The following is a 26,249-nucleotide window of genomic DNA, read 5'->3' as shown; positions in this document are numbered from 1 at the left end:
GTATACATACAATATTTATATTATAGATGATTGCAACTTATAAAGATGTTTTTATTTTATGTTACATCATTTACATTTATAATTTTTTCTTTATCATTCTTCTCAATTTCATTTAAAGAAGTTTTTATATCTCCGTTAGCTACTGATTCATATTTATTTAATTCTGATACATTCATTTTTATTTCATCTAGTTCCTGTATCATGTTAAATTATTAATGATTTAAAAAAATAAGTTTTCTACATCTGAGTTAAATTTTCTCACCTTTTCACTTCTTTGTAATATTATATGGTTTTCAAATTCCTCGTCCTTAGTAATACATTTTGAATTTTTCTTTTTATACGTGTCCAATTTCGTAATACAAATACCACAAGTATTTGAAACGCATGGCAATAAATTTTGAATCTGTTCATTAATTTTTTCTTTTGCTTTAGAATTCTTCATCTTGTTAGAAATTGGTACCAATTTATTTAATTCTCTGACTTTTTTTGGCGATACACCTTTTGTTAGTTTAGTAGAAGTACGTCTCATCGACTTATTATTATCAACAGGTTTCGAATTTTCAGGTTTTGATGAAGCTGTTTCTTTCTTAAATTTTTTCGTTTGTGTTGTTGGCCTTGCCTAAAAAATCATCAATATTTGTTATGTATTCTTTTTTCCCTTATAATTTATATTTTAATATAAAATAAACCTGGCCATTTATGCGAGAATTGTTTGGGCTTTTCTTTCTTTTATTTAAAAAAAGTTCTTGTGTTGATTTAGTTATCGGTATCCGATATTCATAACCATTTTTTTCTTCTGGTCTATTCTCAGTAATATGTGATGTATTGGCTTTGATTTCAGCTATTTTGTCACGACTCCATGCGAGGACATCAGTTTGAACAATACTTGGAATCTGCATATTTTCATTTATAACTTTTTTCTTTTCTTCATACATTTCTGTTATGTGTACTCCTAATTTGTTTATTTTTTTTCTTGAACCAACACTTATTTGTACTTCTTCTGTTTGAATGATCTCATCCGCAATATTCAATGGCTCTTCTTGGTGTAATCGTGAAAATGTCGAGCACATTCTTGTGCATAAATTTTATTTATAATTTTACAATTACTTGTTACATACACTAATATAATTAATGTATATACAATTAACACAATATCAATATATTTTACACCACAAAAATATAAACTTATTTGTTAACTATATACAGAGTAACAAATATTATCAGCTGCTCTGTTTGCTACAGATAACAAAATAAATAAACTGAAATTTTTATACGCATTTTTACAAGTTTTTACAGAAATATATAATGAAGCAAAATAAAAGTAGCTTACGGCTCTGTATAATTATCATTGAGTAGAGTTACTGGGTTTCGCGGTGTTTGGATTATTTCATCTTGTTTTGATGAAAGATCATCAGTGGTTGAACTCTTATTATTCTCTTTTTTCAATATCTCATTGTTAATAAAATCTTCGTATTCATCTTCATTCATTTCTATACAAGTTGTACTCTCTGTTTGAAAATTCACATCTTCTGATTTATTAGAAAATGTTTCTATGTTTAATTCTGCCTATAAAATTTATATGAACTGTTAAAAATAGTTTTGCAATATAATGTAACAAAATAGATTATGAAAACTATACCATATTGTTAAGGACTGTTTCCATGCTCTTATTCTGTAAACTCTTACAAATATTTTCTGCTTGTTTAGGATCTATGCCAACTTCTAATAATGATGTAAGCACATCACGCTCTGTTACAAGGAGTTCTGGATTTGCATCAATCAAAACAACTGACTTTCTACATCTTGGTTTTTTATTACATTGAGTTTCCATTAATTTTTGATAGGATAATAACTTTCCTATTACTTTATTCTCATCCAGCACCTTTGGTGGGGTTGGTGGTCTGATTTCATGTTGCTGTATTTGATTTATATTAAAAAATTCTATATCATCATCATCCGATTCATCAGATTTTTCTGGCATATTTAAGAAAGTCTTCAATTGATATATTTCTTTTAACATTCTATGCTATATAAGAAATAAAATAAGATTTTCATATATTTTTTAATTTAAAGTTACAACTTATATAAATAGGGATATATTTACCAAATCAAGTGTAGTTCTATATCGTTTTAAATGTTTTTTAAATATTTCATTCAGTTCTTTATCAGTATATATACCACTTTTAATAATTTCTTTGGTAATCTCATAAGCAAACTTAATGTATCTTGCATCCTCTTTCGCTTGGATTTCTGTATGTTTACGTGTATAAGTTTGTATTGGACTTGATAATGACGAAGAAGCATGATCTTCTTGTACAATAGAATTGGAACTTGTATCAGAATCAGAAAGATACAGATTTGTGGGTGATTTGAAAGGATTTTCACAGGTAACATAAATTGGTTTTTCATCACACCTGCATTTTCTTTTTAAAGAAAATTCTAATCAACATTTAATGTTAATTCGAATATTATTATGGCTATTACAAGAAATTACTTAAATCTAATTGTCAATCGAAATTAATATCTTACCTCTGAATGATACATTGTAAATGTTGCTTATGTTTTTTTGAATTCAAGTCTTTGATATGCTTTTTTCCAGTAGTTTTTTGTCGACTTTGTGATAATATCTTTTTTGATTTTGGCACTGAATGATTTTGATAAATATTTTGATCATTACTCTCGGTATCAGTAGCTTGCATTTTCAATCGTGAAAGATCTATGTTGTTTATATTACATGGATATACTTCACAATTCACTTCTTTTGCGTAATGTGAAGAATATTTATCTAAATTCATCCGAAGCATATCCTGTTTTATTTAATATAATATCATCAAAGAAATTTAAACAATTTTATATTTAGTATATTGTATTAATATATTCTATAATATATAGACACACATTGAAAAATATATGAACATACCATAGGATGATGCTTGGTATCAAAAGCCAATTGGTCAACAAAATTATCTAAACTGTATCTCCTGGGAAGTTGTACTTTTAACTGTTTTTTCTTATTATTTATATATTTTTTATTTTTAGTATCCACAACACTTTTTGCTAACAGAACTCGACGTATGTGAAATCGCATAGAGTTATAGGCAGACAACTGTTCAAAATAATTTTCTCCAGCCAAGTTATACACTAAATAGAAAAATAATTATATACAATAATTTTTTATTATATAAATTCTTATATTTATGTCATATAGAACACATTTGGTGTATTGTGATAAACTAAAAGCATTTTTCTGCTTCTTCATATAATATACATATTAACTTGTAAATAATAAAAATATGGCCAAATTTATATATTGGCAAATAGCTTTGGAAAAATTAAGACTCACATTACTCTAAACTCAGGCAACATTTGGAACGTCATAGGTTTGGAATATACATGCATGCAAAAAAGAATACTTATATATAGGTACTCAAACAAAAAGACTCAAAAACTATTATATAAAGAATATAATAAATACATTATACGTACCACTGCTTTTGAGATTAATTTCGCTGTTGTGAAATCGTATCATTTTTTTTTGTATTGAAATATATAATTAACTTCAAGTAAACACTGTTTTAAACTCTAAACTTTCAAATAATATAAAATAAAATATATTTAAATCATGCTTTATCCATTGTAAATAATAAATTTCAGCACTATGGTAGAGTCTTGATAAATATTTAAGGTTTTGTTCGAAAATGTTCAGTCATATTTGGGATAATTTTGCTTCAGGCAAAGAAAAAGTAAAATCTTTTTTCTTTCTACTTAAGATTGACTGTACTATAAATACGTCATCACGTTGCTTAGTAACAGAAAAGAACGCATGACCTTATGCTATATATATATATCTATTACGCAGCACACGCACACATATTCAACCATAATACATTATTTATATATGTATTTAAATAAATGAAAAGTTCATTTAAGATAGTATATATTGCGTATTTTGTCTTTTGTATGTTAACTATATTATATATTATTATTACATTATTATATATATATTATATTATATTACTATATATCGTATATTAACTAGATGCATATTAGATGTATTTTATATATTTCATATTTTACCAGTATAGCAAAGGAAGTATATTGAATATCACACTCAGGCAACATTTGAAGGCAACAAGAAGACATGCATATAGTACAGTGAAAACAATTATTTTTATTGGACGACCATTTTTTAATAATAAAGTAATTTTAACAAAAGTAAGTTTTAATTTTGACTACACATGGCATTAAAAGGGATAAAAGTTATTGAAATGGCTGGACTTGCACCAGGACCATTTTGTGGAATGTTATTAGCAGAATTTGGAGCTTCTGTAATAAGAGTAGATAAAGTAAGTACAATAGATTGAAGTAAGAATATTTTTCAATTTTACTATATTAATGAGTTTATTTATTTGCTATAAATATTATTATTATTATTATTATTATTATTATTATTATTATTATTATATATTCTTTTTCTTTTAGATTGGAAATTTCCAGACATTTCCAGATTTTGTTGCTCAAGGAAAACGATCTATAGCATTAAATTTGAAAACAGAGAAGGGTATAAATATTTTGAAGAAAATGTGTAGTGATATTGATGTAATAATAGATCCTTTTCGTAGAGGTGAATAACATAGTTTTCTATAAATCTAAAAATAAAATTTTTATTCTATTTTTATTTTCTGTCATTATATATATATATATATATATTTTTTTTTTAATACAATTTATGTAATAGGTGTCATGGAAAAAATGAAAATTGGGCCTGATGATATAATGCAGATAAATAAACGGATTATTTATGCCAGATTAACTGGATTTGGGCAAAAAGGTTCTTATGCAGATATGGCAGGTCATGATATTAATTTTCTAAGTTTATCAGGTACTAATATATATTTTTTTTTTCAAATGTATAAATATTAATATTTTTTATTTTGCAAAGTTGTTATATATTTTATTATTTTAGCAAATGAATTGTTTTCATTTAGGCTTACTTTCTTTATTTGGGCGTGCTAAAGAGAAACCAACACCGCCTGTCAATCTAGTTGGTGACTTTGCTGGTGGTGGTTTAATATGTGCCTTAGGTATCATTTTAGCACTTTTTGAACGTAATCGTAGTAATTTAGGCCAAGTTGTAGATGCTTCTATGGTAGAAGGTATAGCATATTTAGGAAGTTGGTTCTTCAGGTCTCAGTCAGTGGATGCTCTTTGGGGTAACCCACGTGGTCAGAATTTGTGAGGATACTATTTCTTTTTTTTTCCTATTTTATTATGGGATTGTAATTTATCTATAGTAATTAAAACATATTCTTGTAGATTAGATACTGGCACACATTTTTATAATACTTATGAAACAAAGGATAAACGTTATATGGCAGTTGGTGCTATTGAGTCAAAATTTTATAATATTTTGTTAGAGAAACTTGGTTTATCTGAGGATGAAGTATCACAATATGAAAATTTTGATAAAAATCATGCATTGTTTACTGATATATTTAAAACAAAAACGCAGGCTCAATGGTGTGCTATTTTTGATGGTGTGGATGCTTGTGTAACACCAATTTTAAATTTAAAAGATACACATCATCATCCACATAATAAAGAAAATGAAACTTTCCAAGTTACAGAAGATAATTGTGCAATACCAAATCCTGCACCACGATTATCTCGTACACCTGGTATCTCAATGGCAACTCGTAAAATTCCAGAACAAGGAGAACATAGTATTGAAATTCTTACTGAATTAGGATTTAATTCTAAAGAGATAGATAATTTTTTAACAAATGGTATAGTTATACAAGGTCTATCTCAGTGTAAATTATAAAGCTATCCTACAATTACAATAAATTTAATATATGCTATTGAATAATATTACAAATAATAATATATTTCAATACAATTCAATAAGTATCTAATAATATTGACAAATAGTTGTATAAAAACAATAAAAATATATTTTTTATAGCTCTTTACGCCTGGTGTTATGATGATTAACGCCAACTAAATGGAAAGTATATATTTAAAAAAAATAAAATACAATATATTGGGTTGTTTGGAAATTACTTTCTTTTTTTTCTGTTTGTTTTGTGAAAATGAGAAACAATTTTTTTATAATATATAAATATTTTATTGAATTATATATTGACCATTTTGATCCAATATCTTTTAACATTTTTCTGTTTGTAACATAATTCCATGCTCATAAAAAAAACTGATTGAAATGATTTTTGACATTCTCATTTGAAGAATGTTTTATCATTTAAGAAATTTTGTAAAGACCGAAACAAATAATAATGGCTCGAATTATTATTGTTGTAGACAATCCATTATTTATTCACTTTATTTATTCGTCAGTTATTAATCATTTTAGAAATGGATCATTACTTAATGCCTAAAGAGTAAATCACAAATATTAATGCGATAGAATTAATTTCTCTTTAAAAATGTGTAAATTCCATATATCCAGCATTGAAACGAAATCAAGTCGTTTCATATCATCATAAATAGTCGAATTCGACAAATTTAATTTCATAGCAATTTCTCGTGTTGTTATGATTTGTTTCAATCAATAGCTTTATTTTATTTTTATCAGCTTTAATTGATCTTCTAGAACATCTTTGTGCATCTGGTGCATCTTTGATATTAAAATTACGAAATAAAATTTTACAAATCAGTTTTAGCACTGACATTTTATTAAGCATCTACTTCATACAGGTCACTTAATTTTTTTCTTTACTTGAACAATATTTTTACCTTTTTTGGTAATAAACAGGCAAAATATGCCGAAAATACTGCTTTTAATTCTCCACATTTGATAAGGCACCAATAAAAAATAATCAAACAGAATTCTTTACAATTATACCTTCAAATGTTAACTATCAAAATATATAATAACAATATGATTTATAATGAATTTAGCTGCTTAAAAATGCAATTAATATCTCTCTGGGAAAAAAAAACAAAACGAAATTACAAAATATAAAATTAATCAACAAGATTTCATTTTAAAGACGAAGATTTAACTTAGAATCTTACTTTTTCGAATTTTTGAAAGTTTTTTTTTTTTTTCTTTTTCTGAACAAGATCATATTAAAAAATGATATATTTTTTTTTCGAGAATAGCTTATAAAGAGATAAAAAGCTTTTTCCAAAATTCGAGAAAACGAAGTCCTAAATAAAACTTTTGTATTTAAAGTGAGACCTTGTCATTAAAATCGATCATGAATTACACGTGTTGTCATTGTTGGCGTAAATATTGTTTTCGATATTTTTTTTGTGAAGAAAAAGTTTTGTACTGTGGCGCCTCAAGAAATTTGCGGCAAAAGCGAAGAAGCTTGTATCCTTATTACTGATTTCTATATTACCATATTCTATATTGAATGTGGAATATGTTTGTGGAGTATGAAGTAGCAATTATCTAGTAGAATTTTTAAAGTATTCCAATTGCAAAGAAATGTGTTTTACGATGCTCGTACAGAGAAGCATATTCGGTCACTCCATATTCTCGGGATAGATGATTTTATGATAAAATTAAGAAAATTCATGTCCAATGTTACAAAGATTGTAACGCGCAAAAAACTGATATTATATTTTATTTAAAATACCAATACTTAACAATTTTAATCTTAGAATAGTTGGCCTTGTATAATATAAACATATTTACACAATTTTCCTTAACTTTGACGACAACGGAGTTAGTTTTTTTTTTTTGTACTACGATGCGTAAAAATTGAAATTCTCGTTTTCTAAACGTGAAAACTTATAAATTAACACTTTCGGTAATTTTATAATCAATTTTGAAGTCTTTAATGTACTCGAAGTATAATAAATTAATATTTAAAGAATAGTTTAAACAATAAAATGATGGAAACGCAGGAGAAACTTAAAATAATTTCAATATACAATTTCAATATTTAAAAATTTTAATCTCTTCAATCTCAGGATTATCTTGCGCAATATAAACATAAACGAGTCTTTTTTTTTTAACTTTGACGATTATGGGATTAGTTTGATTTTGTACTATGACGTGTAAAGATCGAATTCTCGTTTTCTATAATATTTCGTTGGATTAGTATGCAGAATTTCTCATTTTTTCTTACTTTTTTTTAAGTTAAATTAAATTCATCGGTTGGACCCATGGACATGGACCTTTGTGCGGATTGCTGTTTCAGCATTGTATAGAATTTTCGAGTGGGAGCCTTAGAATGGGGCTCTTCGGTATGAACCCTCGGATGGGTCTTCTTCTTTCAGTAAAGAAAAATTGAGCTCGATTTTGGTCGAGTGAAATGATATTCAATGATGTTTACTTCTCGTTCCAAGTTCCATCGTTGTCATGTACGCTTACGTTTCGATTTCTTTTTCTTTTCTTTCTTCGTCTCTCTTCTTTATCTCATATTTCTTCTCTTTCTCTTCTTTCTCTTCTCTTTTTATCTTTCAGGGATCATCGAGAGATCATCGAGGAATAGATTCATCTGCGATCGGATGAGTCCGATGTATCGTCGAATGGCTGCGTTCATCATTGATTTTTATGCGAGAATATGGGAAGAATAAGGAAAACATTTGTGCTCGTATTGGCAGGCACGATTAAAAGTCTTACAAGGAATTATATTTGATTTGTTCGAAAATTCGATTAGATTACTTCACGAACGTGATAAAATAGAGTCATTGTTAGCTCGTGGGTCTTCACATGCAGCAACTTCTACGTAATGAGACCTAGGTCGATAGTACTTATGATATATTGAAATCTAATTGTAAATAACGCAATGCAAGTACTATCAGGCAAATGGCGGGTAAATATTTCAATGTATTTTCAAAATACTTTTAATCTAATTCTGAATAAACATTAAAGTACTAATACTTTAAATTGTCAATAATACTTCTACAGGCAAATAGATAAAATATAGTTAAATTCAAAGATCATTTCTATAAATTCGCAAATTTATATATTAATTATCATATATGTTAATTATATTTATTATTCTTTATCGTGAAACAAATGCGTATCGACGTCGTATCTAGGATAGATCACTGGATAGATCACTAGAATGGAGACATAAGCTAATATCGAAAAATGATATACATGTAAGAGATTATGTCTGTTTGACTTTACAGTTTGCTAAACTACTTACTTTAATTCACATAAAATCAATTGTTATATCATGCGTTAGAGAAGAATAACCAAACAAGTTTATGTACCGATACGATAGACGTATGGTGATGACAATATTTCCCGCTTGTACTCGTAGTTGATATTTTATCCATACCTATCGCTGAGATCATATACACTTCGAACAAAAGGTAGTGAACAGCTTTAAACCTACCAATATATCTAATTTGTACTTTCGAGTTAACTTTCTATGATATGAAACATTATGCGTAATTTATTACCCAATCAAATTGTAGTCGCCATGTCTAGTCATGTCTTTGTCTTACTAACCTCAAATAAATGACGTACGGACGTACGTTTTTTTTTTGATATATTTATATTTATTTAACAAATAACGTATATCATTTAGAAACAATATGCGAATACATCATATTTAGTTTTTATAAACATGCAATTGAAATATATAATCATCCACAGTGATATATGAAATGTATGAAAAATAAATAGTCGTACATATTGCAGGTTACTGTTAGTAGATTGTTGGAAAAGAATTATAAATTTTGTTTAATTTAATTGTAACAATGTTGAGAAGAAGACACGTTAATATTAAAACTATGAAAGAACTTGATGCATTTCCTAAAGTACCTGAACCATATGTAGATAAAACTGCAGTTGGTGGGACTTGTAAGTAATTTTGATTAATTTTGATTAATTTAGAATAAGGTTAGAGATACAAGGTATATGTATACATGTATACATATATATATATATATATATATATATATATATGTATATATATGTATTCCCTTTTTATCTATGTTTCAGTTTCTATCTTCACATTTTGTATTATTGCTTATTTAATAATAGCAGAAACAAATTATTTTCTTGATAGTAGATTGCAATTTAAATTTGAACCAGATACAGACTATGATGCAAAATTGAAAATAAATATTGATATAACTGTGGCAATGCCATGTGGTCGCATCGGGGCAGATATTTTAGATTCAACGAATCAAAATTTAGTAGGTTATGATACTTTAGAAGAAGAAAATACTTGGTGGGAATTAAGTTTAGAACAAAGATCACATTTTGAAGCTTTGAAACATATGAATTCATATTTAAGAGAAGAGTATCATGCAATCCATGAATTACTTTGGAAATCTAATCAAATTACATTGCATAGTGAAATGCCAAAAAGGTTTACATATCTTTTTATGTGATTATGTAGAATATTTTATTTTGTGATAATCAATCATATATTAATCTACTATAAAATATTGTTTTCTTTAGAACTCGTGAACCATCATATGTACCAGATGCATGTCGAATTCATGGTAGTATAAATGCAAATAAAGTCGCTGGAAACTTTCATATAACTGCTGGAAAATCTTTACCTCTTCCAAGAGATCACATACATATTTCTGCATTTATGACTAATAGAGATTATAATTTTACTCATAGAATTAATAAGTTTTCCTTTGGAGGACCTAGTCCTGGTATTGTACATCCTCTTGAGGGAGATGAAAAAATTGCTGACAATAGTAAATTGAAATTTTACTTATTAATATTATAAATTAAATTATTATAATAATATTATAAATTAAATTAAATTATTGATTGAATATTTAATTTATTTCTTAGATATGATGCTATATCAGTATTTTGTGGAAATAGTTCCCACTGACATAAGAACTTTGCTAAGTACATTTAAAACATATCAATATAGCGTAAAAGATCATCAAAGACCTATTGATCATTTAAAAGGATCTCATGGAATACCTGGCATATTTTTTAAATATGACATGAGTGCTTTGAAAATAAGGATTACACAAGAACGCGATACCATTACACAATTTTTAGTAAAATTATGTGCTACAGTTGGAGGTATATTTGTTACAAGTGGTAAGTGTATATATTATTTAATACAAAGTGATTAGACATTTTAAACATTCGAAACATTTATAGGTTTGATAAAAAATATTATACAAAATTTTTGGTATATCATATGTTGCAAATTTTTTCGTCATGAGCCTGATGTAAATAACCAAAGAAAATCTGTTTCCTTAATTGCAAGAGATTATGAAAGTCCACGAACTATAAATTTACTTCAAGTTTCAGCACCTGATAATATTGATATTATGTTAAAACCTCAGAAAAATAATTATGTAAATTGATTTTCTAAAGCATTTGCCATCATTATAGTAATATACTGCACTAATTTAAAATAAAACATTGCATATGTCACGTCATATGTAATAAATATTGTATAGTGAATATGTTGATAAAAGTATTATCGTGTATAAAAAAAGGATTTTAAATATAGATCTAATATTAACAATGTTTTACATATCATTTTTCCCGCATGTTATTTAATTTTTAATTCGATCATTAATATTTTAATTTATTATTTTATATTATAAAAATAATTTATATAGTTTAAATTTAACATAGTTTTCTATTTTTATTGTCATCTATTCTTGTTACCGGTATGTTTATTATTCATTTAATCGATATATCGATCCGATCGATTGAAACGATTTTCGAGTTTTTAGCCGGATTGCCACGCGCGCATGTAAGCAGTCGACGTATCATTTGCGTCCTGTCAAATCAAAGTAGCTAGAATAAGGAGTTGTTACTTTGCAATGCAAAGTGTACCTTACATTATTAAAACATGGGTTTTTTGGAGGATACTTTTGTGATCCTTGTTACACAGGTGGAAACCCATTTATAATTCTAATGAACCATTGACATTGCATTACGAAAAAAGAGGGTTAAGTTACATATATGTAGCAATAACTAACACGTTTCTTTATTTTGAAAATTGAATTTATCATTTTCTAAATGTTTTATTTAACGAATGATATAAACAATTTATTATTAAACAATCTAAATATTTATAAAAATATGAATATAAAAATATGAAGATAATTGTTAAGTCTAGTATTGTGTGTTTTCTATTTTTTCTTTTTTTTTTTTTTTTTGAATACTTTTTGAATACTTGTGTTGTGTAAAAACTGTACATTGATAAATATTATTTAATTATATTAAAATAGTTTTATATTTATATTTCATATATTTTTCATTGATTGTAATGAGAAGTATATTATTACAATAAATATACTATGGCAAACTTTTGTTTTTTCTTTTATGATTGAGACAATTTGTTTCATTCATATATTAATTATTATTTGAAAATTATCAACCAGTTTATCACTGGTATATTGTGCCCATATACATATCATTTTCAATTATTTTTTTTATTTATTTTACAGGTAATATTTTTCTTGGGAGGATGGATATTTTTCGTAAAAAAATTATTTCGTGACTATGAAGTACATCACAGATTAGTGCAGTTAATTTTTTCTACAACATTTTCATTATCATGTACTATGTTTGAACTCATTATTTTTGAAATAATTCGGGTTCTTGATTCAAGGTAAGAAAATGTTGATATTGTAGTTTTCAAAAAAAAGAAAGAAAGGCTTTATTAAAGATAATTTTTTTTTTTATCAGTTCTAGATATTTTCATTGGAATGTTGGACTATATATGCTTTTATTTATGGTAATAGTTCTTATACCATTTTACATAGCATATTTCATTATCAGTAACATTAGATTTGGTATGTATATACCAATATATTTTTATTTTTTATCTGTATTTTCTTTAATTGATATTTATCTAATTTTTGTGTAGTAAGACTGAATTGGATAAGGCCACTTACAATCATAGTATATCTTTTTTACCTCTACTTATTTTGGAAAATTGGTGACCCTTTTCCAATATTGAGTCCAAAGAAAGGATTGTTATCAATAGAGCAAGGTGTAAGTCGGATAGGTGTTATAGGAGTTACTGTTATGGCACTTTTATCAGGTTTTGGTGCTGTAAATTACCCATATTCATCTATGGCCTATTTTATGCGGCCTGTGTCTTATGCTGATGTACAAGCTATAGAAAAACGATTATTACAAACAATGGATATGATTATAGTTAAGAAAAAAAGGATAGCACTTGCCAAAAAAGGTGAAATGATTGGGCAAAGCGAAGTTCGTTCACGTCTTTGGGGAATGTTAGGTCCATTAGGTGGTACGAAAGGGAATCAAGAAAGTGCGTATTATATTAATATGATAGCAAGTGAAATAATATATGATCATCACTAATTTACTGCATTAACTTTCAGCTATAAAACAATTACAAATAGAAGTTATAGCATTAGAAGAATTATCTAGACAATTATTTCTAGAAGCACATGATATTCAAAATGCTAGAGAACGTTTAGAATGGGCAGCCACATGGCAAGGAAAATATTTTAATTTTCTTGGCTATTTCTTTTCATTATATTGCATTTGGAAAATATTAATAGTTAGTATACTGCAATATCAATAATTACAAATAATAATATTTGATAAACAATGAAATATTATGTCACATTTTTTTACAGTCCACAATCAACATAGTCTTTGATCGCGTTGGTAAAAAGGATCCTGTTACCAGAGGAATTGAAATTGCTGTTCATTGGATGGGTTTTGATATAGATGTTACATTTTGGTCACAACACATATCCTTCTATTTAGTTGGATGTATTGTTTTGACTTCCATTCGTGGATTGTTGTTAACTCTTACAAAGGTATGATATAAATTTCATAATAATTATATATGTATATACAGTTATTCAGTCAATTTATATCAATTAATCTTTTTATTTATATCTCATTGTATTATTTCATCTTTACATTTAACTGATTAACTAATATGCAAAATTGTATATTTAAATTTTGATATTATTTGAGTATAAGCAAAGAACGTGACTTACAATTTTTGAGACATGACTAATTTATTATTATCAGTCTTCATAACAAAAATGCTTACCACAAACGTAATTTCGTGTTCATATTTCAGTTCTTTTATGCTATATCAAGCAGCAAATCCTCAAATATTATTGTACTTATACTTGCACAAATAATGGTAAGATCTATTCTCTTTCTTCTTTATATGATTTTTTCTTACAAATGTTTTCTCACAGTGCAAAGGCAGTTTATGTAATTTTATATTCCTTTAATTCTAGGGAATGTATTTTGTGTCCTCTGTATTACTTATGCGCATGAATATGCCTGCTGAATACAGAATAATTATAACACAAGTTTTGGGTGAACTTCAGTTTAATTTCTATCACAGATGGTTTGATGTAATCTTTTTGGTATCTGCATTATCATCTATAGTGTTTTTGTATCTGGCCCATAAGCAAGCACCAACGGAACGAACATGACTAAATAAATGACTTTTGTGAACTAAATATAATTTTATTGTTATTCTGCACTACACAAAACAAGCCTTCAATTGTATATAAATCAATATTTTTCATTAAATAATAGTTCACTTTAGTTTCCTTAACATTTGTTTATTTTTCTAAAAAACTTAATGCATGCGATACAAAGAAAGATACCACATACATAATATTTATTAATTTATGCTGCTTGATTGCATAAAGCTATGTCACAAAAGAAATTTGTTCAGGTAACAAATGCATTTTTACTATTATAACAACTAAATTGCATTTGTATTTACTTTAACATACATTACTTTCTGGATCACAGATGGCTGAAGGATTGATATTACCATGAAAAAATTAATTCTGCTGTATAATTTCTGATTTGATATGAGTATAATCAGTTTTAACGAATTAATTCAATGGTCCATTCCTCGCTCATATTTACACCTGGTTTACGCAATGTTAGTACATTATTGTTCGGGTTATATTTAGTTTCTAATGTCACCGTTCTTGAACCTGCAATAAAAATAAGAAAATAATAAATAAATTTCATTTTACTTTTAAATGTATTCGATTTAAACAGTACTTACTGCGTGATATAAGCTGAGCAGACTTAATTCCTTTAGGAGGATTTGCTATATCTACTCTTTCCAACCAACTTTTCGTTTCATACGAAGCTAATTTATCAATAAATGTTGAAGTTAACTTAATTCCATCAAAGTTAAGTTTTAGATACAGATACTTTCCATGACGATATTCAAAGCTACTTTCATCGTCAATATACAGGTTACCACTAGCAGTACCATTATTATCACCAATAACAATTAAAGTATATGGATCGTTCCTCATCGCAACTGTGCTACGACGTATTCTCATTTTACGTGGAACGATGGAACCACTTCTTTGGAATACAGGAATCTTGTGAATAGTTACTTGTATGTTGTTTGATCCAGCTTGTGTATATGGTTGCATGGTATCGATATCATACCACGTTACCTTACCCTCTCCTGGGAAATATACATTAACTTCCGTAGCAGAAGGTTGAAATACGGGACGTACAAGAATGGAATCTCCAACAAGTATATGATCGTCGAGTGTATAAGTTTGTGTTTCTGTTGGATAATGCGCCCACAAAGGTCGTATTACAGGTGTACCATTTATTTCATGTTCTCTAAACAATGTATACCACAATGGTAGATAGGAATATCTAACTCTGAATGATTCTCTTACTATTTGTGTAGTTTCTTCATTGAATGTCCACGGTTCACGTCTTTTTGTTTCAATGTGTGAATGTTGACGGAAGAAAGGTAGCCAAGCACCAGCTTGATTCCATCTAATAAATAGTTCTCTGTCTGGATTTTTAAAGAATCCACCAACATCTGCACCACAGAATGACATGCCAGAAATAGATATAGAAAGACACATTGGATAACTTATACGAAGATTATCCCAGTCTGCCGTATTATCACCAGTCCACATAGCAGCAAAACGTTGTGATCCAGCAAAGAAAGATCTTGTTAAAATAAAAGGTCTTAAAGATCCTCCTGATCTTCTAAAGAGAGCCTCATAGGTGGCAAGTGTATAAACAAAGCCATTAATATTATGAACATCTCTATGTTCCCAACCACCGTGATGTATAACATCTTTAGGTAGAGTTACTTCTGGACCATTGAAAACACTTGGTTCGTTCATGTCATTCCAGATATATACATTGTTTGTAGTACCATGAAATTTATCTAAACTATATTGACCAATATAATACTCTCGAACCTTTGGATCAAAGAAATCTAAATACGACGATGCTCCTGGCCAGCACCAACCTTCATAATCTTTTCCATCTCTAGTTTTAACGTAATATCCTAAATTAGTAGCATCTTTATGTATGAAATAATTAGGATCTCTTTTGATGTGTGGGTCAATAATGACAACTAATTTCCTTCCTTTATCCGTTAAATTTTGAACCATTTCAAGAGGATTTGGAAATTTACGTGAATCCCATGTGAAATATTTTTTACCATCAGTATATTCAATATCAAGCCACATCGTATCCATTGGAAAATCATGCTCATCAAAACTATTGGCAATTTGAGCAACATCATCTTGGTCATTATAATTCCAACGTGATTGATGGTAGCCCAAAGTGAACATCTGAAAATTAAATTAATATTTGAATTACTTTAATAGAAAACTTATGAATAAACAACTGGTGCTGGTATTTTAATGTGTAAAACATTTAATATTATAAACATTAAAATATAAAAAAGATATACCTGTGGTAATGGTGCTGTACCAGTTAAAACGGTGAATTGTCTAAATACATCCAAAGGCTTTGGTCCTAACATGAAGAATACATCAATAACTCCAGATTCAGACATAAAGTGTACATCAACTTGTGATTTCTTTGTAGAACCCGAAACAAAATTAACAAAACTCTCTACAACATTATTATCAGCACTCGATAATATATCTATCCATGTTTCTGCTGCATTATGCCAAAAGATACCTGCTGTTTTGTCTTTACTATAAAACACAATGTTAAGTTTATATTATATGTTTATATATTATTTCTATTGGAACATTTAAAATAATTAAACATACCCATGCGCATAAAGGACTGGAATTGCTCCATATAATGACATTCGTTCATTTACCTCATATTCAAATACATCTAAATTATATAACCTATATGGGTCTAATTGTTTTGTAGATTTTAAAGCAAAAGAATCAGCATGTTCTGGGATACCATAAGCTTGTTCTGCCCCTGGAAAACTAAAATCTAAAGCTACGGCTTCCGGTCCGAAAGGTTTAGAATCATGATGACTTTTAAAATTTTCTTCCCAAGCACCAGGGTCACTTTCAGCACCATCACCAGGATATTGTTGTGATTGCTGTTTCTCTTCTGTTTGAATATTTTCTGCTTTTTCTTCCTGATCTGATTTGCTAAAAAGAGACGATAGACTATGTTTTAGTATCTTTTTTTTGGTTTAAATAATATATATTATTTTATATGGTGTACCTTTCTGGTTTTGGTCGAAGATGTTCAAATCTCATTAAACCACGAGCATTCGCTGAAATGACTAAAACATTTTGAGAGTATAAATCTACTCTAAAAGGATTGATATATAAAACAGCTTTGTTCTCTCCATTGGTCACAGATATGTATTCTGTAGTTTTTTCAATATTATCCAATTTCGATGTTTGCGGTTGATCTTGTAAAGAATACTCAACTTCGTATCGTGGATGTAATGGATTTTTTTCATTAATGTGAAGCCTAAACGTATGATCTTTAAGTACGGTAAGTTTTAACAAATAAAATACACCGGTATCTTTATTAAATAAATCTGCTGTTAGAGTAGATTCATTGTGAGCAACTGTATTCGGCTGTAACTGATAAGGAGTTTTACCTGGTTCGACTTTTTTGCAGCGTCTATAAGGATAAATAAAATATTTATAAAAATGTATAATAAATATTAATAAGCAAAAGATTTTTAGTTGAGTTAATATTTATTTACCGGCAAAAGCTGCTTTGTTCGCATGTTTTAAAAGTATCTCTATTCACTGCATTAATTATAAATGGGCAAAGTGCGAACACAAAAAATATTGTTAGTCTGAAATAAAACATAATTCAATATTAAAACAAGTCATGTATTTTAAAGCCTATTCTGCTTTAAAATGAATCAAATTTTACATATTCATTTTGGTATTGTTTTTGCTTCCAAAAAAGAGGAAAGAAAAAAAAAACGAAAAAAAAAAAAAAAAACTACGACATTATTGCCATAATCAGAGCTCGAAAAAGCAACGTACTATCGATTATTATCGAATGCTTATCGTTTATCGCGAAGATAAAGCACAAATGAAATTAAATGATTTTTTTTTCAATTATATAAAAGGTCCCATTTTATAATGACCGGCATGTAAAAATATTAATAATAATAAGACATATAATATCAATGACACGTCAGCGTGATCATTGTTACGTTGTACCGACCGTTTAAAAAAATCATTAAATAGAAGTAAAAATTTAATTAAAATATGATGCTTCTATTTCGAATTAACCTTTCTAATAAGCTTTTCGATTATCGTAAACGAATCGATAAGCTTTTATGTGAAGGTTAAATGGCTAAAAAATAATCAACTCACCGCACGAACGTAGCCATGTTGGAAAGTATTAAGCTTCTGTCATGCCACCTTCCAACTAACTGAATATGAACTCCGAAATGAAATTGATTTTATAGATGGAGCAACGTTCGTCCGTTGAATTATCGGATGAGTTTTAATTTTACAAAAGAATAAGTTGAAAATTTTCCAGGTTTTTCTTATGTTCCTTCATTATCTTCATCGTTATCATCAAGAAAAAAATAAGATAAATGAGAACCATAACTACGTATTTACTATCGTTTTAATTAACATAACACATTCATTTTATTAGAATTACAAGAGTTATGCATTCAGTTAGCAGGGAAAATTACATTCATATGAATAATAATATATTACAAGATTAATATAGAAGTTTTGGCATTCAGATCAAATTCATTTGATGGATTTGAGAAAGCCTAACTATTTTTCTTTTTAGCATATTCATAAATTATTATTATTATCGGATTATTCGATAATAATATCGAATAATTCTTGATAGAAATATTATTTTATTGTTTATCCTATGAATTTGTCAAAACAATATTCGCTACGTATATACGATTATGATTTATGTATAAAAATTAAATTTTTATTATTAACATTCACATAAGAGCCGTCTTTACGAATTGTACAATCCCTACAACGGTCCATTATTAAAGTCGTAGTTAATTAAGGTAATCGTAAATTCGTGTCAAGGTTGAAAACATAATCGTTATAATTCTTCGAATTAACACGTATGTATATGATATATTAACTTTTTAATTTTTTATATCGAATTTTTATCAAAGATCATTGTGATATTAACAAAGCAATTAAGATATTTTTCAATGTAGTTTAAGATCATTTAAGTTTTGTAAGATATTCTATTGAACGTCAAATTCACATTGTTAATATTTCTTCGTTGAATCGATAATTTTATCAATTTTTTCATTAATTTCTCTGCATACTTTTTTTTGTTTTTATTAATTTTCTTTTTTTTACTTTTTATTTTTTTTTCAATATATACATAGACATTGTTCTATTTTCCGAATGAAATGCAAGTAAAAATTCGAATTACAAAATAGTGCAGTGTAAAAGATATTTGCATAACGCGAGCATTCGAAGATGATTCTCTCTCATGTCCCAAGGTATGTAATTTTATGGGTTCACAAAATTCTTTCAATGTAGCTTGCAGATAGTTCGTCCATTTTTAAAAATGCGATAAATACATGGATAAATACATACATACGGTGTTCTGTTTTCTTCTCTCTCTCAATCTCTCTCTTTCTCTCTCTCTCTTTCGCTCTCGCACTTTCTCTCGCTCTTACTCTCTCTCGCTCTCTTTCTCACATAGTATATTTATTTATTTACACGTATTTGTGAACAATAACATCCTAATAAATCTCGGTGTGGGTTGTCAGTCTTCGATAATATAATTTGGCCCTCGTATCCCAACAATTCGCCAAACTGATACACAGAGGAGTTCTCTTAAGTACATACGCAATTTCTCTTCTGTGACGAATAAAATTTTCTCTCACGGTCAGTTTTTATATTACATTTAAAATGTATCGATTTAATATGATTGTGCAAAGAAAAAAATTACAGAAAATTATTCATTTTGAAATCGATAATGGCCGAGGTAGACGGGGATGATTCCAATAATGTAGGGACGATAAGTAAGGCCGAAGACTTGGCATGAATATTTTCGTTTGACCGAAGTCATATACATACATACATATATTAGCAAAAGTGTAAGTTAACAGGTTTCGGTAAAAAGTCGATTTCTCATTTAGGCACATCGAGTCCTTCGTAGTGACGAATGTCATAATCACGGACAATAATAAATATCTTTCTTTTTTTCTTTTCTTTTTTCTTAGACAAAGAAAAAAGAGAGACGATATTAATATCATCCGTTTCGTCCGTATCTCTAAATTGAAGATTACATACGCAACCTACATACATATGTATATACTCGTATTGCCATTATAGGAAAGTCTCATATTAATTGTCGACTTTGAAGAAAGAATATCTTTCTATTTTTACGTATCCATTCATCATTGTATATTATCAATGTACACAATTTTAACTTACCTTTTAGGCACGCTGAGACAATAATATCGAATAATCGTCTCGATAGTCGTAACAAAGACAGTCTTCTAAGCGAGTATTTGGAAGCGCTAAAGTTTATTTTGTTTACGGCTCGAAGGTTGCTTCTCTTGCTAGATGCAATACTGATTTCTTCTCAGTAAAGGATTGTTGGTTCTTTTTGTTGTGGCCGATCGGCAAGATAAATCTGACGTGTCGAAGCTTGTAAATTAAATACAATTTTATTGTTATTCTGAATATCACAAAACAAGCCTCCAATTGTATATAAAATTTGCATTAAATACTAGTTTTCGTTTTAATTTTCATTAAATAGAAATACAAGAATACAAGAATGGAATCTCCAATAAGTATATGATCGTCGAGTGCATAAAATTTTCGTTAAATAATAGTTCACGTTTGTTTCATTAACATTTGTTTATTTTTTTTCTAAAAACTTCATTCATGCGATACAAAGAAAGATACTATATACATAATATTTATGGTCTTTCATTGCATAAAATTATGCCACAGAAAAAATTTGTAAAAAATACATTTTCACTGTTAAAATAGTTAAGTTGTATTTGTATTTACATTAACGTACATTACTTTTTGGCTGTAGGATTGATATTACCACGAAAAAATTAATTCTACTGTATAATTTCTGACTTGATATAAATACAATCAGTTTTAACGAATTAATTCAATGGTCCATTCCTCGCTCATATTTACATCTGGTTTATGCAATGTTAATACATTGTTATTCGGGTTATATTTAGTCTCTAATGTCACTGTTCTTGAATCTGCAATAAAATTAAGAAAATGATAATTAATTTTCATTTTACTTTTTATGGAATTCTATTTAAATTTTAATACTTACTACGTGATATAAGTTGAACAGACTTAATTCCTTTAGGAGGATTTACTATGTCTACTCTTTCCAACCGACTTTTCGTTTCATACGAAGCTAATTTATCAATAAATGTTGAAGTTAACTTAATTCCATTAAAGTTAATTTTTATATACTGATACTTTCCACGACGATATTCAAAGCTGCTTTCATCGTCAATATACAGGTTACCACTAGCAGTACCATTATTATCAACAATAACAATTAAAGTATATGGATCGTTCCTCATCGAAACTGTACTACGACGTATTTTCAATTTACGTAGAACGATGGAACCACTTCTTTGGAATACAGGGATCTTGTGAATAGTTACTTGTATGTTGTTTGATCCAGCTTGTGTATATGGTTGCATGGTATCGATATCATACCACGTTACCTTACCCTCTCCTGGGAAATATACATTAACTTCCGTAACAGAAGGTTGAAATACGGGACGTACAAGAATGGAATCTCCAACAAGTATATGATCGTCGAGTGTATAAGTTTGTGTTTCTGTTGGATAATGCGCCCACAATGGTCGTACTACAGGTGTACCATTTATTTCATGTTCTCTAAATAATGTATACCACAATGGCAGGTAAGAATATCTAATTCTGAATGAGTCTCTTACTATTTGTGTAGTTTCTTCATCGAATGTCCATGGTTCCCGTCTTTTTGTTTCAATGTGTGAATGTTGACGGAAGAAAGGTAGCCAAGCACCAGCTTGATTCCATCTAATAAATAGTTCTCTGTCTGGATTATTAAGGAATCCACCAACATCTGCCCCACAAAATGACATGCCAGAAATAGATACAGAAAGACACATTGGATAACTTATACGAAGATAATCCCAGCCTGCCGTATTATCACCAGTCCACATTATGGCATAACGTTGTGATCCAGCAAAGAATGATCTTGTTAAAATAAAGGGTCTTAAAGATTCGTTTGATCTTCTAAGGAGGGCCTCATATGTGGCAAGTGTATAAACAAAACCATTAATATTATGAACATCTCTATGTTCCCATCCACCGTAATGTATAACATCTTTAGGTAGAGTTATTTCTGGACCATTGAAAACACTCGGTTCGTCCATATCATTCCAGATATATACATCGTTTGTAGTACCATGAAATTTATCTAGACTATATTGACCAATATAATATTCTCGAACCTTTGGATTGAAGAAATCTAAATATGATGATGGTCCTGGCCAGCATACGCCTTCATAATCTTTTCCATCTCTAGTTTTAACGTAATATCCCAAATTAGTAGCATCTTTATGTATGAAATAATTCGGATCTCTTTTGATGTGTGGGTCAATAATGATAATTAATTTCCTTCCTTTATCCGTTAAATTTCGAATCATTTCAAGAGGATTTGGAAAATTTTGTGGGTCCCACGTGAAATATTTTTTACCATCAGTATATTCAATATCAAGCCACATCGCATCCATTGGGAAATCATACTTATCGAAGCCATAGGCAATTTGAGCAACATCATCTTGGTCATTATAATTCCAACGTGATTGATGGTAGCCCAAAGTGAACATCTGAAAATTAAATTAATATTTAAATTAATTTAATGGAAAACTTATGAACTGCTGCTGGTATTTTAATGTGTAAAACATTTAATATTATAAAAATTAATATATAAAAAAGATATACCTGTGGTAATGGTGCTGTTCCAGTTAAAACGGTGTATTGCTTAAATACATCCAAAGGTTTTGGTCCTAACATGAAGAATACATCAATAACTCCAGATTCAGACATAAAATGTACATCAACTTGGGATTTATTTGTAGAACCCGTAACATTGTTATCACTACTCGATAATACATCGATCCATGTTTCTGCTGCATTATGCCAGAAAATACCTGCTGTTTTATCTTTACTATAAAACACAATGTTAAGTTTATATTATATGTTTATATATTATTTCTATTGGAATATTTAAAATAATTACACATACCCATGCGCATAAAGGACTGGAATTGCTCCATATAATGACATTCGTTCGTTTGTCTCATAATAAGCTACATCTAAATTATATAATCTATATGGTTCTGATTGTTTTGTAGATTTTAAAGCAAAAGAATCGGCATGTTCTGGGATACCATAAGCTTGTTCTGCCTCTGGAAAACTAAAATCTAAAGCTATGGCTTCAGGTCCGAAAGGTTTAGAGTCAGTATGATTATTATAAGTTTCTTCCCAAGCACCAGGGTCACTTTCAGCATCATCACCAGGATATTGTTGTAATTGCTGTTTTTCTTCAGTTTGAATAATTTTTGCTTTTTCTTCTTGATCTGATTTGCTAAAAAAGGATGATAGACTATGTTTTTATGTCTCTTCTTTGGTTTAAATAATATATATTATTTTATATGGTGTACCTTTCTGGTTTTGGTCGAAGATGTTCAAATCTCATTAAACCACGAGCATTCGCTGAAATGACTAAAACATTTTGAGAGTACAAATCTACTCTAAAAGGATTGATATATAAAACAGCTTTGTTCTCTCCATTGGTCACAGATATATATTCTGTAGTTTTTTCAATATTATCCAATTTCGATGTTTGCGGTTGATCTTGTAAAGAATATTCAACTTCGTATCGTGGATGTAATGGATTTTTTTCATTAATGTGAAGCCTAAACGTATGATCTTTAAGTACGGTAAGTTTTAACAAATAAAATACACCGGTATCTTTATTAAATAAATCTGCTGTTAGAGTAGATTCATTGTGAGCAACTGTATTCGGCTGTAACTGATAAGGAGTTTTACCTGGTTCGACTTTTCTGCAGCGTCTATAAGGATAAATAAAATATTTATAAAAATGTATAATAAATATTAATAGCAAAAGATTTTTAGTTGAATTAATATTTATTTACCGGCAAAAGCTGCTTTGTTCGCATGTTTTAAAAGTATTTCTATCCACTGCATTTATTATAAATGGGTAAAGTGCTAGCACAATAAATATTCTCAGACTGAAATAAAAGATAATTAAAAGTTAAAACAAGTTTATATATTTTTAAGCTTATTCTGCTTTCAAATAAACCGAATTTTACGTATTCGTTTTGATATTGTTCTTCCTATAAAAAAAAAAAAAAAGAAAGCTAAGACATTATTGTCATAATCAGAGTTCGAAGAAGCAATATTATTGATTATTATCGAATCCTAGTCGTTTATCGCGGAAAGATAAAGCACAAATGGAATTAAATGATTTTTTTTTTCAGTTATATAAAATGTCTTATTATGTAATAACCGTTATGTAAAAATATTAATAATTACGAGAAATGCATTTTCAATAACATTTCAACGTGATCATTTATTATATTATACCGATACCGTTTAAAAAAATTGTTAAACAGTAGTAAAAATTTATTTTAAATTTAATACTTCTATTTCGAATTGATTTTTTTTATTAAATGAACTTTTTAATAAACTTTTCTATTATCGTAGACGAATTGATAAGCTTGTATGTGAATGTTAAATGATTAAAAAATAATCAACACACCCCACGAACGTAGCCATGTCGGAAAGTACCAAGCTTCTCTTATGCCACCTTCCAATTAACTGATTATGAATTCACGAAACGACATTGCTTTTATAGGTGGAGCAACGTTCGTCCGTTTAATTATCAGATCAGTTTTAATTTTACAAAAGAATAACTTAAAAATCTTTCAAGTTTTTCTTATATTCCTTCTTTATCTTCATCGTTATCATTACGAAAACAATAAGATAAGTGAGAACCGTAACTACTTACTATTTTATATTACGTAATTGTATTTACTATTGTGTTAATTAACATTGCACATTCATTTTATTAGAATTACAAGAGTTATGCATTCAGTCAGCAGGGAAAATACATTCCTATGAATAACTATATATTACAAGATTAATATAGAAGTTTTGGCACTCGGATCGGTTCATTTGGTGGATGTAAAAAAGCCTAACTGTTTTTCTTTCTAGCACATTCATAAATTTTTATTCGTATCGGATTATTTGATAATATTATTGGATTATCAAATAATATTATCGTTTAATTCTCGATAGAAATATTATTTTATTTTATATGCTATGAATTTGTGAAAACAGTATTCGCTACGTACATACGATTATGATTTACGTATAATTATTAAATTTATATTATTAACATTCACATAAGAGCGTCTTTACGAATCGTACAATCCCTACAAGGGTCCATTATCAAAGTCGTCGATAATTAAGGTCACCATAAATTCGTGTGAAGGCCTGAAAACGTAATTCATAAAATTCTTCGAATCAACACGTATATATACGATATATTAGCTTCTTAATTTCCGATTAACATTGATAAATTTACGATACTAATATAATACTGAAATACGCGTACGATTTAATTTTAACTTTATACCATTAATTTTTTTTTCTTTATCCCAATGGACAAGATTGTTATGCATATCTATGTAAAACGACAAGATTAAAATTCCTTTATTTCTCAATTAGATTTAGAAAATCATTCAAATTAAAGATTTGAAACTTTGATTTTCGTAGTATGGTAAAAAATAATTTGTCGTATCACATCTAATCGTTAAGATATCTAACCTATATCGAATTTTATCAAAGATTATCGTGATACTAACAAAGCAATTAAGATATTTTTCAATGTAGCTCAATATTTCTTAAATTTTAGAGGATATTCGACTCGAACGTCAAATTAACATTGTTAATATTTCTTCGTTGAACCGATAATTTTATCAAATTTTTCATTAATTTTTCTTTTTTCTTTTTCTTTTTCTATCCTTTTTTTGTTGTTT

The 26,249-nt window shown here is 28.2% G+C and overlaps 7 protein-coding genes across 15 annotated transcripts; 3 read left to right on the top strand and 4 right to left on the bottom strand.

The window, feature by feature from the left end:
* Positions 1-2: 2 nt before the first annotated feature.
* On the bottom strand, positions 3-1,070 carry LOC124952922. The gene is made up of 3 exons (XM_047503557.1): positions 690-1,070; positions 263-619; positions 3-194 (listed from the first exon to the last, which is right to left on the bottom strand). Exons 1-3 carry the CDS (start codon positions 1,068-1,070, stop codon positions 57-59), a joined length of 876 nt encoding a protein of 291 aa, XP_047359513.1. The 3' UTR covers positions 3-56.
* LOC124952917 lies at positions 1,070-3,803 on the bottom strand. Of its 4 annotated transcripts, XM_047503543.1 has the most exons (8): positions 3,487-3,803; positions 3,344-3,349; positions 2,921-3,141; positions 2,530-2,807; positions 2,105-2,423; positions 1,640-2,026; positions 1,331-1,566; positions 1,070-1,259 (listed from the first exon to the last, which is right to left on the bottom strand). In XM_047503543.1, the coding sequence occupies exons 3-8, from the start codon at positions 3,086-3,088 to the stop codon at positions 1,193-1,195; spliced, it is 1,455 nt and encodes a 484-aa protein (XP_047359499.1). In that variant the 5' UTR covers positions 3,089-3,141; positions 3,344-3,349; positions 3,487-3,803; the 3' UTR covers positions 1,070-1,192. The 4 variants fall into 4 exon arrangements, with proteins under 4 accessions (XP_047359499.1, XP_047359496.1, XP_047359497.1 ...); XM_047503540.1 differs by lacking the exon at positions 3,344-3,349; XM_047503541.1 differs by lacking the exon at positions 3,344-3,349 and having other exon boundaries at positions 1,070-1,236; positions 3,487-3,802.
* Positions 3,496-6,307, top strand: LOC124952920 (alpha-methylacyl-CoA racemase). Of its 4 annotated transcripts, XM_047503554.1 has the most exons (7): positions 3,496-3,958; positions 4,081-4,346; positions 4,483-4,624; positions 4,739-4,882; positions 4,989-5,084; positions 5,188-5,235; positions 5,322-6,307. In XM_047503554.1, exons 2-7 carry the CDS (start codon positions 4,239-4,241, stop codon positions 5,822-5,824), a joined length of 1,041 nt encoding a protein of 346 aa, XP_047359510.1. In that variant the 5' UTR covers positions 3,496-3,958; positions 4,081-4,238; the 3' UTR covers positions 5,825-6,307. The 4 variants fall into 4 exon arrangements, with proteins under 4 accessions (XP_047359510.1, XP_047359508.1, XP_047359507.1 ...); XM_047503552.1 differs by having other exon boundaries at positions 3,498-3,958; positions 4,989-5,225; XM_047503551.1 differs by having other exon boundaries at positions 3,508-3,958; positions 4,086-4,346; positions 4,989-5,235; positions 5,317-6,307.
* A 2,849-nt stretch (positions 6,308-9,156) lies between these two features.
* Positions 9,157-11,421, top strand: LOC124952919 (endoplasmic reticulum-Golgi intermediate compartment protein 2). 2 transcript variants are annotated; one of them, XM_047503549.1, is made up of 6 exons: positions 9,157-9,297; positions 9,629-9,790; positions 9,932-10,304; positions 10,397-10,647; positions 10,748-11,008; positions 11,072-11,421. In XM_047503549.1, the coding sequence occupies exons 2-6, from the start codon at positions 9,688-9,690 to the stop codon at positions 11,278-11,280; spliced, it is 1,197 nt and encodes a 398-aa protein (XP_047359505.1). In that variant the 5' UTR covers positions 9,157-9,297; positions 9,629-9,687; the 3' UTR covers positions 11,281-11,421. The 2 variants fall into 2 exon arrangements, with proteins under 2 accessions (XP_047359505.1, XP_047359504.1); XM_047503548.1 differs by lacking the exon at positions 9,157-9,297 and adding an exon at positions 9,314-9,458.
* Positions 11,422-11,613: 192 nt separating this feature from the next.
* Positions 11,614-14,495, top strand: LOC124952918 (Golgi pH regulator). 2 transcript variants are annotated; one of them, XM_047503545.1, is made up of 8 exons: positions 11,614-11,819; positions 12,379-12,542; positions 12,620-12,726; positions 12,801-13,211; positions 13,285-13,466; positions 13,546-13,731; positions 14,004-14,069; positions 14,170-14,495. In XM_047503545.1, exons 1-8 carry the CDS (start codon positions 11,778-11,780, stop codon positions 14,368-14,370), a joined length of 1,359 nt encoding a protein of 452 aa, XP_047359501.1. In that variant the 5' UTR covers positions 11,614-11,777; the 3' UTR covers positions 14,371-14,495. The 2 variants fall into 2 exon arrangements, with proteins under 2 accessions (XP_047359501.1, XP_047359502.1); XM_047503546.1 differs by having other exon boundaries at positions 11,614-11,876.
* Positions 12,563-18,621, bottom strand: LOC124952914 (neutral alpha-glucosidase AB). The gene is made up of 7 exons (XM_047503537.1): positions 18,514-18,621; positions 17,886-17,981; positions 17,390-17,800; positions 16,972-17,313; positions 16,644-16,893; positions 14,964-16,521; positions 12,563-14,889 (listed from the first exon to the last, which is right to left on the bottom strand). Exons 1-7 carry the CDS (start codon positions 18,528-18,530, stop codon positions 14,777-14,779), a joined length of 2,787 nt encoding a protein of 928 aa, XP_047359493.1. The 5' UTR covers positions 18,531-18,621; the 3' UTR covers positions 12,563-14,776.
* Positions 18,622-21,126: 2,505 nt separating this feature from the next.
* Positions 21,127-25,106, bottom strand: LOC124952915 (neutral alpha-glucosidase AB-like). Its single transcript, XM_047503538.1, has 7 exons — positions 24,968-25,106; positions 24,342-24,437; positions 23,847-24,257; positions 23,429-23,770; positions 23,125-23,350; positions 21,452-23,009; positions 21,127-21,374 (listed from the first exon to the last, which is right to left on the bottom strand). The coding sequence occupies exons 1-7, from the start codon at positions 24,982-24,984 to the stop codon at positions 21,262-21,264; spliced, it is 2,763 nt and encodes a 920-aa protein (XP_047359494.1). The 5' UTR covers positions 24,985-25,106; the 3' UTR covers positions 21,127-21,261.
* Positions 25,107-26,249: the final 1,143 nt, after the last annotated feature.

Source organism: Vespa velutina, chromosome 11 (assembly GCF_912470025.1).
Source record: "Vespa velutina chromosome 11, iVesVel2.1, whole genome shotgun sequence".
In the NCBI taxonomy this organism is placed as follows: Eukaryota; Metazoa; Arthropoda; class Insecta; order Hymenoptera; family Vespidae; genus Vespa; species Vespa velutina.
This window is presented reverse-complemented; position numbering and strand designations above follow the sequence as displayed.